Raw genomic sequence first — 12994 nt, 5'->3', positions numbered from 1 at the left:
TTGTGTTCCAATCTCAAGAAGAGAAGAAAAAATGTCAGAAATTAAGAAAAAGCATGTTGAATCATAAAATTTTAGTTGTAAGGTACCTTTGTGCAACTTCTCATTTTACAGTGAAAGAATCCAAAACTTGGAGAGATTAAATTACTTGCCCAAAATCACATACCTAATTAATGGCAGAACCAGAATAGGGTCCATATCTCTTGATTCCCAGACCAATGCCATTTCTATTAAATGAAATTGACTTTTGGTTGACTTTTGGTTAGTTGAGAATTGAAAATTAACCAATAGTACACGACCTCTCAACTTTTCACCCCACAACTATATATTTCTCTGTTTCTGTACACATTCTAAACTTTCTGTTTGTCTTAAAAGAAGAATGATCTTGTTTTCAAGGTTTATCTCTCCACCTGTGATCTTAATCTTTCCAATCCTGTCTCCCCTGGGACTTTGGAGACCATGTATCCCTCTCCCTTTTCCCACTTTTTTTCCAGCTCTCTTCACTATTGTCTCTTTCTCTTCAGCATATAAATATGCTCAATCAAGTCTCTTTCTTTTTCAGCTCCATGTTCCCATCTAACTAGGTGGGGCCTTTTTGATTGTAAGTGACAGAAATTCTACTCTTAGTGACTTAGCACAAAAAAGGAAACTGATTATCTCAGTGTAATCTGAAAAGTTCAGACAGGTATCTTGCTTTGATCTTGCTAGATCCAGGCATTCAAATGATCTCATCAGGCCTCTGGTTTTCTCTCATTTTAAAAAAAGATATCCTCGTTACTAATTGGCTTTATTTTTTAAACAGTATTTCTCACACAGCAGTGATTTCTCAAATCACATTTTTCCAATTTAATAGCTTCAGTAGAAAAATGCAGCCTTTCCTGTTAGCTTTGGCAGGCCAGAATTCATTCCGCTTGGCCTTACTTGAGTCTTGTATTTATCTTTTAAGTAATCCCTGTGTCCTGAGGACTGGGTTGTGTGCTTTACCCATGTAGCCCTGGGGAAGTCAGGGAACCGTGAATGACATCCTCACCAGGATCATCTGGAATGTTGGAGGCAGTTTCCTCAAACACAGGAATGATACTCTTACTAAAAAAGAAGGAAAAGCATGCCAAGCAGACAAACAACAGAATCACTAGTCTTTATACCCACTATATTTTGCTTTCCCATTGAAGCAAAAATTCTTGAAAGAGCAATTAATACTCACTGTGCTCACTTCCTTACCTCCCTATCACTCTTCATACACATTGAGTGACTTCCTAAGTGCTGAATTCAGTAAACTCTTTTCAACTTTTACTTTCTTTGAGTTTTATAGTGTTTGACACATCTGTTGTTTTCTCTCATTTGGAAATCACTTCTTTGGTTTCAATTAAGCCACTCATTTGGGTCTCCTACTACTTCTGGAACTGGTTGGGCTTTTCTTCCTGTTGATGTTGCAATAGGATTCTCTTTTTGCTTCTTTATTCTTCTCACTTTATAAACTTTTCTTAGACAATGTCACCTAAGCCCATGTCTTCAATTACTAACTGTATTTGGATGATTTCTAAATCTATACTCCCATCTAGATCTTTCTGTCTAACCCCTGACCCATCTCTACAATCACCCTCCTGGGCATATCCACCTAAGAGATCACACGTCAGCATCTGAGCTCTTTCTTTCCATTTTCTGTATACCTCATGCTCCTTTTCTTTTTTCCTTGGGTGAATGAAAGAACACTCTTCTTTTCCAAGCTGCTAAAGACAGAAAAGAATCAGCCTAAATATCTTACCTCACATGTAATTAATGACCAAGTCCTATGTATTTTACCACCTAAACATCTCTATATCTATTCTTTCCTCTCTATTTCTTCTGCTGATACTCTTATGTCAGGCATTCATTGTCTCTCACTTATTACAGTGGCTTTCTTACTTTTTCCTTTGCTTCCAGTCTCATTATCCTCTAATCTGTAAATATTCTAAGTAATCTAACAGGCAGTACCTGATCATGTAAGCCTCTTGGTAAAATCTTTTCAATAGTTATTCAATGGCTATAAGAAAAATAAAGTGAATTCCTTAACATGCTAAACAAACTTCAACACAATCTTGCCCTTAACTGCCTGTAGTCTCAACAGGCCCTGCCTTCTCCTTCTACTTTGTGTTCCAGGAATCCCGAAAACATGCACCTCTCCAAACATTCTCTCCTCTCTCATACTGCTTTGCCTTTCACATGCTGTTCTTGCTTCATGGAATGTCTTGACTTTCCTTCTTGCCCTGCTCCACAATCACACAGTTCTATCAAGCTCAAATTCCAGTGTTACCATTTTACCCCGCTACACCCGAAAGGTATTTATTCTGACTTCCATTGTAGGTTTAGGTCCTGTTCCCTTTGAATTCTCTTTGCATTTTGTACATACTTCTAGTTTTAGTGTGTATTACTGTATATTGTGGATGTATATCAATGTGCAAAAGTAGAACAATGTAAACAGAGGTTGTAGGTGCAATTGAAGGATAAAGTAGGATTTGGATAGGTGAAGAAGAAGAAAGAAGATATTTACAGTGAAGAAAACTTAGCAGTGATGGAAGCAAACTTATGCTGGTTTGTGAGAGATTATTATTAAATTTGGGGGCATCTTTCAACTATTATTAAAAGTTGATGTAAACTTTCAATTCAATAAAATATTAAAAACAAAGGCTATAAATATTCAAAATGAATCATTTCCTTTCTAAATTTTATTATCTGTGTTCTTGAGATTATTTGCATCTACATTTGTATCTATATAGTGGAAATAGGGGGCAGTGAGGCACAGTTATGCATTTCTTCTCAAGTTTGTACTCAGTGATGTCATATTAGTAGTTTAAAATCAACCATAGTGGAAGTATTTATAATGTGGAAATCGGCAAACACTACAAATCAAGGCTTGATTATTGTTTTATTTATTGTTTAGACTTAAGAAGGTGATGAAGAAAATGTTAATAATACAGATTAAGTTTAACAGTGTATTGTGTCTGTAGCTGTTATATTGTGAATAGCACAAAAAAACCTGAAAACTATTACCTAATTCGGCAAAGAAGTTGCCTAAGTCAGTGTATGAATGGGTGAAGTCCCAACATATGTCTTTGTTTTTAACTTTCATCCTACTTGTTAAAGTCAACAAAATTATCAAATAACATTCATGTGAGAACTCCATTTATTTGTCAATTACAGCCATAGGTTGACTATAGATGTAAGAGTTTGGCAAAATTCAATGAAAACATTCAGTGAGAACCAATTAGATACATGGAATTTACAATAAAGCATGCTGTATATTTTATTATTTGTAAATTGTGTGCTGTATACCCTTTACTTATAATAAATACATAAAATACATATATTAAATGTATATATGTTTGTATACACATACTTTTTTGGAGAAGCAGTTATTAAACATTTATTAGCACACTCCCATGGAAAACTGCACAGGAGAAGGCAGGCAGTCCTCATAACTATCTATCTCATGGTACTATTGTCATTCCATTTCACAGAGGAGAAAACTAGGCTCAGAGAGTTTAAATTTCTTGTCTAAGATGATGCAACTCGTAGATGAGAGGTGGAATTTTGACCCACATAGTCTGGCTCTAAGCCCAGGCTTCAAGCAATGTATAACAGTAAGGATTTTTTAGCAGGAGAGAAATTAAGATATATTTTGGACAAATATACTTCATAAAATACCCAAAATTAACTTGTAGGGAAAAGAGCTGAAGGAGGAAGACCATTTTCCAAGCTAAGATAGAAAATGTATTCAATCTAAAAGAATCCATTGAAAATTATAAATTTAGTTCAATTACCAGTGTATGTAATTCAGTAAATAGAATTGGTTTAATACAGTATTCAACAATGCTTGACCCAGTGCTTTTGAAAACTACTACTCAAAACCTCTGTTTAGTAATTAATTGAAAGATGTGTTTGTTATATCAATAGATATGGATGCTTATGGTTTATAAAGTACCTCTACTCTTTTATACATACACACAACAGATTTTCCTAGATGGAACTATTCTACAACTTTAAATGAGAAAGCCCCTCAAACAATGCTGTTTAACAGAAATCTTAATGCATCTGGAAGCCACAGTTTCACAGATGTGGATAAAAACAACTCTACGTTTTCAGAAGTTTTAAATGTGAACTTTGAATTGGGAAATGAAGTTTGGGATGATTTTGATGATGAAAACTTAATAGAAGCTACTAGCTTTTCAGCTGATAATGAGAAGACAAAAACATCAGGTAAAATTGTATGTTAGCATGAACTAATTTCATGAGAAATTCTTTGAATATTTTTCAGTTCAAAAGACCGTATTCAAATTCAGATTGTTTATTCAGTGTCCTTCATAAAACACTATCCGGCTCTGCGTTCCAAGATCACACATGGTCTGTTAATGTTTGTGAAGGACAAAAGTATTTCCTTTTTAAAAGTATTCATCTGCTAGCAAAAAAATAACAACTTTTATTTCTAGTAGAAATATTAACTTTTCATGTATAAATAAATGGGAAAGGATTAGTTTCTCCTGTTGGATATTGTACCTAAATCATATGCAATCCAAAAATAATGGGACTTAGTTCTTTGAGTTACTGGCAGATTTACTCTAGTTCACTAAAACAGAGAAGTGAAAATCTTGGTAATGTATGATATGACAGCGAGATGGAGATACTCTCTCCCATGACAGCTGCAAGAAGGAAGTCATTCCCTTAGAATTATAGTTGCCTTTGAATGTATCCATGCCAGTCCTCTTTTAAAAAAAAGAAATCTTTCTAAAGGAAGCAATTAGAAGTTGAAATATTGTTTCAGATTTCTAAGAATTACTCAAATAGCTAATACTCCTTCCAGAAGGAATAGGATTTGACTACCTTCACAAAATAGGCCTGAAAAGTTTCCAACATGGGGGTCAAGAGGCTCAGTTTCCTGTATTTCTGGACAAATGTGGTCCCTACCTCAAAATTAAAAGTCATTGTGTACTGCAAGTTAAGAGGCAATTTATACTGTTCCTTTGAGGTAGCCTAATCCTATTAGAGCACAGCTTTGATACTGGGGAAATCGATCACAATAAGTGATTCCCCATCTATAGGAGCACTTTCAATGAACTTAATTACATGTAGACCATTGAAAACATTGAATGAACTTTAACTTGATAATTTATATGAATTAAAAATAACTAAATACATAATAGTGATTTGGGGACTTTTTAATGTAATGACTAATAAGCTAACGTACTTGTTTGTGGTTTTACTCTCTTAGCTTTGCTCCCTTATTTCTCTATGCAAATTAAATTTGATTATGGAAAAGAATTATTCATTCCTTCCATAACCAGGTTTTAACTGTTGGAGAGAGTGAGTCCTTTTAGAACTTGTTAAAAGCTCCATTCAGCTGTTTTCTGGCATTTTATTTCAAAATGTTATCTCTTTATATAGGATTTGGAAACACTTTGAGTTCAAGTACCAGGGGAAGTAATCTATCCTTCCAAGAGTCAAAGAGCAAATTCCAAAGAGAAATGTCAAACAGGCAAGTTTTAGAACTTGAGTTTGGAAAATAACTCTATCCAAGTTTTTACAACTTTATATTCTCCTGACATGTAATTGGAGATGGGTATCAAGTCTTAAGATATCAAGAAAGCTGGAAGGTATTAGCCAGACTAAACTCTTAATCTTAGAGCTGTGTTTTTTAAAGTGCTGTTGTCAGACCACCTGCCTCAGAATCATGTAGGAAATGGCATTAAAAATGCACGTTCCTGGCCCCACACTAAACTTACTGAATCATGGTCTCTGGGGCTGGAGCCCAGGAACCTTCATTTTTCACAAGACTTGAAAGCTGAATAGAAGTTCAATAAGATGTTCCAAGTAGAAGAAGCCTGTGTAAAGGGTTAAGGCTTTAAAAGGCATCCCATGCTCAAGGGTCAGTAAAGTGTGGTCTGTGTGGCCACAGCAGTAAGGCTGAGATTGCTGAGGTCTGATTGTGAGGAACATTAAATACCATTTTTAGACACCTATACTGTATCCAGTAGATCATACACTCAAACTGACTTTAGGACTTTGTGGGCCAAAGCCAACTATAGAGTGTGCCAGCTGAAGAGAGAAACCACTGTTCAGCTCCAGTAAGTTGTTGCTGTGCAGGAAATGAGTGTCTGGTGTTGTCAAATATTTTAATTTTTTAAAAAAGCTAGAAATCTAAAATTCTATGTGACATCTCCTGACTTTTAAATTTTGACAACTGATTTTTAAAAATGTGACAATCTATAGGACCCTGCCCCAGAAATAGTAGTAATAGTAGTAGTAGTAGTAGTAGTAGTAGTAGTAGTAGTAGTAGTAATAATAATAATAGTGTCTGTAGGCTGGATGTAGCCTCAGGACCTCTAGTTTTTACCTCCATAGTAGGCATTGAGGAGTCATCTGAGATTGTTAAGCACAGGATAAACAGTATGATCAGAAAAAAAAAACCATTCTAGTGATTTATAGAATGATATGTAAAGATATGATGTGATATTTAGAATGAATTATAGAGGGTGGGACCAGAGACATGGTGGCCAATTTGAGAAAGGCAACTTATAAGGAGGCCTAAACTGGGGCAGAGGTGATGAAGACTGAGAGATAGACATGGATTTTTTAAAAACATTTTATAGATAACACAGATTGGATTTAGCAATTGCTGGGATATGGTAGTTGAGGAAGAGGGAAGAATAAATGGCAAATGTGTAGATGGAAGTATTATCTGAGAATATAGGATACATAGACATTTAGAAAAGAAAACAACAATTTTAGAAATGTTCAACTTGATATATTTTTACAAAAATGCAAAACACATTTGGATATTGGACTTGAATAGAAATCAAGGGAGAGAAATTATAGTCACAGCCAAAATTTTTCCAAAGAGAAGTAATATTAGCAACTTTTTACTCGGAGTCCAGTTTACTTAAGGATCATTTATTTCTCCTTTGTTAAAAAATATTAAAATTGTTGCATCTTTTGGTATGTTTGCTGTTATTTAGTCATTTTACTGATCTTCAACATCAAAGAATTATAGATTTTAGAGAATTCCATTAACATCATTGGCAAGTAATCATGCCATCTCCACCCAGACAACTCCAGCAAACAGGAGCGCATTCACTCTCGAGTGCTGGTTCTATGTTTGGATCTCTTATACCATTCAATAGCTTTTTAAAATATGAGTTTGCCTAAAATTTCTTTTTATTATTTCCACTCATTGGTTCTAACTCTGAGTCATACGGTTAGAAACATCACAATGGAACAAAGCTGCAAATCTAGAGAAGCAAAAATTGGTAGGAAGTACGAAGATAACAAGGCACATGAACAGTTTTGTGTGCCACACCTTTAGAAAACTACAAATAATTTGGGAAGAGTTTAAATGTGACCAACAGGAGATTAGTGGGTTTAACACGGAGTCCTATCTGGAAGTCCCTAAGAAACTATGCCAGAAGTTGTTGCTAGGAAGAAGGCCAGTGAGACCTGAGGATGTGGGTGGAAAGGAGACACGTATTTTCTTTTATACCCTTTTTACTATTTTAATTCCTTGTCATTAATCAAAGACAGAAAGATTTAATCTTACCAGTTTATGTGATTCCCTGTTTTCCTACCCAGTGCTATTGCTCCTTGTATGGCTGTCACGTTTTAACCCATAATATCAGTTTAAACTGCCAGCTCCTCAGAGAGGCAGTGATGACCACCATTTTAAAGTGGGTTTGTACCTCCACACATGGGTTATTTCCTGTAGTATTCCTCAGTTAATTTCCTACATGTCACTTTAGGATCTATAATTATGTGTATTTGTTGTTTACATATTGCCTGCTCCTCTACTAGAATATAACTCCCTGAGGATTTATTTACCACTTTATACCCAGATCCTAGTACAATATCTGACATAAAGAAGAGAATAATAAATATTTTTAATGAATGAATTTAATACATGAGATTAAAGGTAAATTCTAGTATAAAGTTATGCATAAGAAGATAACTAGAGATGTCTGTCTACACTGAGACCAGAATAGGGAAAGGAGATTAAAAGTGGGATTTAGAAAAGATTTACAGACTGTTAGATGAAAGACAATTAAGACCCATTTTTAAAGAAAACTGTTGAATGATTATTTCTGTAGGCCCTTAAAAATAGTATTGTTATCCAATTTGCAATACATAAGTTGTTGTTTTGTCCAAAGGAAAGGAAGATCTAACAAGTTGTCCATGACTCTTAACAAACAGAACATCAATTTTATGGTAACAAGTAGAAACTTTAATCCTATTCCCCAAAGAATCATTGTTGATCTAAAGTAGAATGGTATGTTTATCTTATTTGTCATGGTTTACAAATAATTTTTAATTTTTAGTTTTGTTTCGTCACATACGGAGCCAGATATTTATTTATCAAATTCTGCTGTGTCCAAGTTTGGTGCATCCTCCATGATAAAATTGCCTCAACAAGATGAAAATACAAATATTGTAAGAAGCAGTTTTTGTTTGTGTGTTTTTTAAATTCTGCTCGAATAGTTGAACATTTAATGATGGCTATTTTTTTAACCTCAAAATATAGGTCCATTTACAAAAAGGAAAACAACAAAGTCTGTCACCAGAGATTGAAAGACTGTACTTTCCTCACTATAAAAAAAGTTCAAATTCTTCAAATTTTGTCCAAAAAGTGGATTTCTTTATTAGAAACAGTGAATGTAAAAACAAAATTGATTTCAGGTAAGAATTCTTTAAAGACATTTCCAGAAATGTCAATAAAATATTTTTTTACAGAGAAATTCAGCATTCTTTTCCATTGGTTATTTTAAAGACAAAATCTAAACATTGTATTTACTTAAAGATGTTGAAATTTTAGACCTCTGGGAGCTAACTTCCTTATGATAATTTATATCAAATATCTCAATTTTTGTGAATATATGTTTGATACTATTAACTAATACATTATATTGTAATAAACTCTTTTACTCATATGAATGCAGTATGTTGGCAATATGAAGTGTAGTCCTTTAAGAAATTCAAATGAGGAAAAAAAAATAGTTCCTGTCAAGATGGCAGCCTATGTAAATGTCATACTCGCATCCTCCCACAACCACTTCAAAATTACAACTAAACCACAGAACAACCACCATTCAAAACTGCCTGAAATGTAGCTGAACCAAAGTCCTACAACTAAGGATATGCAAAAGAAGCCACATGGAGCCTGGTAGAAGGGGTGGAGATGCGGTACAGGCCTGTCCCACACCCATGTGTGGCAGACAAAAATCAGGAGAGATATCTCCATTGCAGAAAGTCCCCCAGAGGAGCAAGGGGTTCCAGCCCTACACCAGGCTTCCCAGACTAGTGTTCCAACATCAGGAAAAGAAGTCCGCATAACTTCTGGCTGTGAAAACCAGCAGAGATTGTGGCTGAGTGAGACTGCTAAGAATCCCAGGTATTCCTTTTAAAGGGCCTACACGCGGACTTACTCAGACTCATTCCCTCTGAGTTCCAGGGCTGAGGTAGCAGCTCAAAAGGTAGCAGGGACATATGGGGAGGAATTGAAGTATCTGACATGAGGGTGAGAGCTGGAGGGGCAGCTTTCTCTCAGACAGAAGTGCTGACAGAGATCATTGTTCTGTTCCTGAGCCCTTCCCCCACAGAGCTGGCAGGGGGGTACCATATCTGAGTCTCCATCTACCTGGCTCACACTGTTCTCCCAGTCCTGGTATTTCTTGGGACCCCGCCCCATCCAACTTGTGGGCCCACCCAAGCCTTTTCCATTCAAATGGCTTCTCTTGGCTCATGCTTCAGACTTCCCTAAAATCTTTCAAATAAGCAGCATCTGGCCTCAGCATACCCTGTATATCTTGCTAAGTGGCCCCAGGCCTGGCAGTAGTGGCACCTGGTCTTGGTTTACAGCTTGGCCTCTTCTGATCACCACCAACCCCAATACAAACAGCAGTCATCTGCAGATCACTTTATAGCTCATGCCAGATGGTCCTGAGAGGAACAGAGGGTGGCTGACCTTGTCCTGCACTTCCCAGGAGGCCCCAGAGCTGGCACATACAGTGGACAGCTTTATACCACATCCAAGAACAAACCCAACCACCTCCACAAGTGACACACTCAAGGGCACCACAGGCCTACTGATATAAGTCCTGCTCATGGGGTGGGCCCCTGCATAGCTGGTCATCTATGGTGGCTGAAGCCAGTCCTTCTAGACAATTAACCTGGGTGGGTCAATCCCTCCCATTGACTTGACAACAGCAAAGAAGGCTCAACTACAACAGGAGGGTGCACAAGCCCACACAGGGCAGGGGTGTACCTGGAGTGATCAGGGAGGCTGTGCCACTGGACCCTACAGAACACATACTACATAAGGCCACTCTACCAAGCCTGGGAGATGTATCAGCACTATCTAATACATAGAAACAAATACAAGGAGGCTGCCAAAATGAGGAGACAAAGAAATGTGTTGCAAATGAAAGAACAGATCAAAACTCCAGAAAAAGTACTAAACAAAAAGGAGATGAGCAATCTACTAGATGCAGAGTTCAAAACAATGGTTATAAGGATGCTAAATTAGCTTAGGGAAAGTGTTGAACTTAGAATTTTAACAAAGAGATAGGAAACATAAAAGAGCCAGTCAGAAATGAAGAATATGTTAACTGATGTGAAGAATACATTACAGGGAATCAGTGGTGGAGTAGATGAAGCAAAGAATCAAGTCAGAGATTTGGAAGATAAGGGAGCAGAAAACACCCAATTAGAATAGCAAAAAGAAAAAAATGGATGATATATGGAGTTCTGGGACTACTTCAAGTGTACCAATATTCACATCAAAGGGGTGCTGGAAGGAGAAAAGCAAGAGCAAGGAATTGTGTGAAAAAATAATGTCAGGAAACTTCCTTAAGCTGGTGGAGGAAATAGACCATACAAGTCCAACAAGCACCAAGAGTCCCAAACAAGATAAACCCAACAAGGCCCACTCCAAGACACATCATAATTAAAATGCCAAAGGTGAAAGACAAATTTTTTTTTAAGTTATTTTATTGTTCAAGTACAGTTGTCTGCATTTACCCCCCACCAATTCCCCTCACCAATTCCCCCCACCCCAGCCGTTCTCACTTCAAGACAAAGAATCTTAAAAGCAGCAAGAGAAAAGCAGTTACCTACAAGGGAGCTCCCATAAGACTGTCAACTGATTTCTCAACAGAAACTTTGCAGGCTAGAAGGATTGACAGGAAATATTCAAAGTGATGAGAAGCAAGGACCTACAACCAAGATTACCCAGCAAAGCTGTTTTAGAATCAAAGGACATATAGTTTTCCAGACAAGAAAATGGTAAAAAGAGTTCATCACCACCAAACCAGTAGTACACGAAATGTTGAAGGGCTTCTTTAAGAAGAAGAAGAAAAAAGGTAAAAATATAAACAATAAAATGGCAATAAATACATATCTGTCAACAATTGACCCTAAAAGTCAAACAAGCAGAACAGAAACAGACTCACAGAGACAGAGAACATTTTGATGGTTGCCAGATGGGAGGTTAGGGGAATGGGTGAAAAAGGTGAAGGGATTAAGAAGTACAAATTGGTAGTTACAGAATAATCATGGGGATGTAAAGTACAGCATAGGGAATAAAGTCAGTAATACTGTAATAACTAAAACAATAAAAATAAAAGCAAATGTCAATATTATAATAACTAAAATATAAATAAGAAATTCAAATGAGATAAGCTAATATTTCAAAAGTTCAAGTTGTATTTTAGCCAAGTAGTTCTTTCATAATTCTACATGTGCAATGAGGAAGAAAAGTTAGATTATAATAAAGGCCCAAACTATGGGTCATTTTTATGAGTAACTCTGTAGCAGTTTCCCCTCACCTCTTGAATAGTCAAAGTTTATAGACCTATTGATTAAATTACATTACTTTCCAATATAATTAAATAAATATCTAAGAGACTTGGCCCCTACCCTAAAGTTTATGAAGTCTAATATTCTCCCACAGGCTTTCCACAAGGTTCTGCATATTGAAGTTCTTAACATCTTAGCAATCTTCAAGTTTATCCACTTCCTATTTATTATATTCTTTATTATGTATTTTTAAATAAACTGTGATACAATAATAGTTATTTTTATATTTGCTTTTCTTCCCCAGTAGGTATCATCCTGATGATGAAGCTGATGAAATGAAGGCTTTTCTGGGAATATTTGATGGTATTTTCTAAAAACAAAACCAAAATGTTCCTTATGTTAATGAGACAAAGTATAAGGACACCTAATTATAAAGCATGCTTTTTATTTTTAAAAGTAGATAATAATTGCTCAGGTTTATTTCTGTTGGATTTGATCAGTTTTGTTAATATTTTCACAACAAAATATCTGGACTAATTTATTTTCCCATTATAACTTTGTGAAAAGCACTTTTACAGTGGCTTTGTTTCAATAAGCTGATAATTAAATTATACTTAGAAATTATTACTTGGTTATTAATTGGATTTTTGGATTTTGACAAGAACCAATTTAAAATTTCATTTTTTCTTAATGAAGGCATTTCTTCTTAGAAAGGCATTCTGTTAAAGCAAATTAATGCTACTCAGTGAATCTATGTATTGTATGAATATTCACCAGTATTGTTTGGTCTCACTAAAGATTTTTAAGACTCCAGTGGCCATCTGAACCTGTTGGTATATAACTTCAAGCAATAAATGAAACATTAGTCAATAGACTACTGTCTTCTTTTAGTTTGTTTTTCAATTAGTGAATTCATAAAACTTTGTTATGTTGGCTCTTACTATAGCAAAAGCTACTTACATTATTTTCCAATAAATTATATCTCAACTTTATTTATTGATAGGTAGTAGATAGGCACACTAAGCAGTATTTATTATCTAATTTATTTATAGCTACAGTGTGAAGTTGAAGTCCAGTTATGAAATTTTAGAAATATTAGAAATTTTCTTTAAGCATAAAAGCCTTAGAGGTGAGAGAAGTAAAGAGAAGCTTCCAGATGAGATTGTTATTTTTATTATTAGTA

General features: G+C 35.5%; 1 protein-coding gene across 1 annotated transcript in view; it reads left to right on the top strand.

Annotated features, from left to right (window-relative positions):
• The window catches only part of HFM1 (helicase for meiosis 1), a 95747-nt gene extending 83209 nt beyond the window's left edge, over nucleotides 1–12538 (top strand). The window contains exons 34-38 of the mRNA XM_071220960.1: nucleotides 3988–4233; nucleotides 5416–5506; nucleotides 8337–8448; nucleotides 8540–8694; nucleotides 12116–12538. Of these exons, the coding sequence (XP_071077061.1) occupies nucleotides 3988–4233; nucleotides 5416–5506; nucleotides 8337–8448; nucleotides 8540–8694; nucleotides 12116–12185 (674 nt within the window). The 3' untranslated portion in view covers nucleotides 12186–12538. The remainder of the gene's footprint in view (nucleotides 1–3987; nucleotides 4234–5415; nucleotides 5507–8336; nucleotides 8449–8539; nucleotides 8695–12115) is intronic.
• Nucleotides 12539–12994: the final 456 nt, after the last annotated feature.

Source organism: Desmodus rotundus, chromosome 3 (assembly GCF_022682495.2).
Source record: "Desmodus rotundus isolate HL8 chromosome 3, HLdesRot8A.1, whole genome shotgun sequence".
Taxonomy (NCBI): Eukaryota; Metazoa; Chordata; class Mammalia; order Chiroptera; family Phyllostomidae; genus Desmodus; species Desmodus rotundus.
The sequence above is the reverse complement of the archived record's forward strand: the minus strand, read 5'-3'. Positions and strand labels throughout refer to the sequence as shown.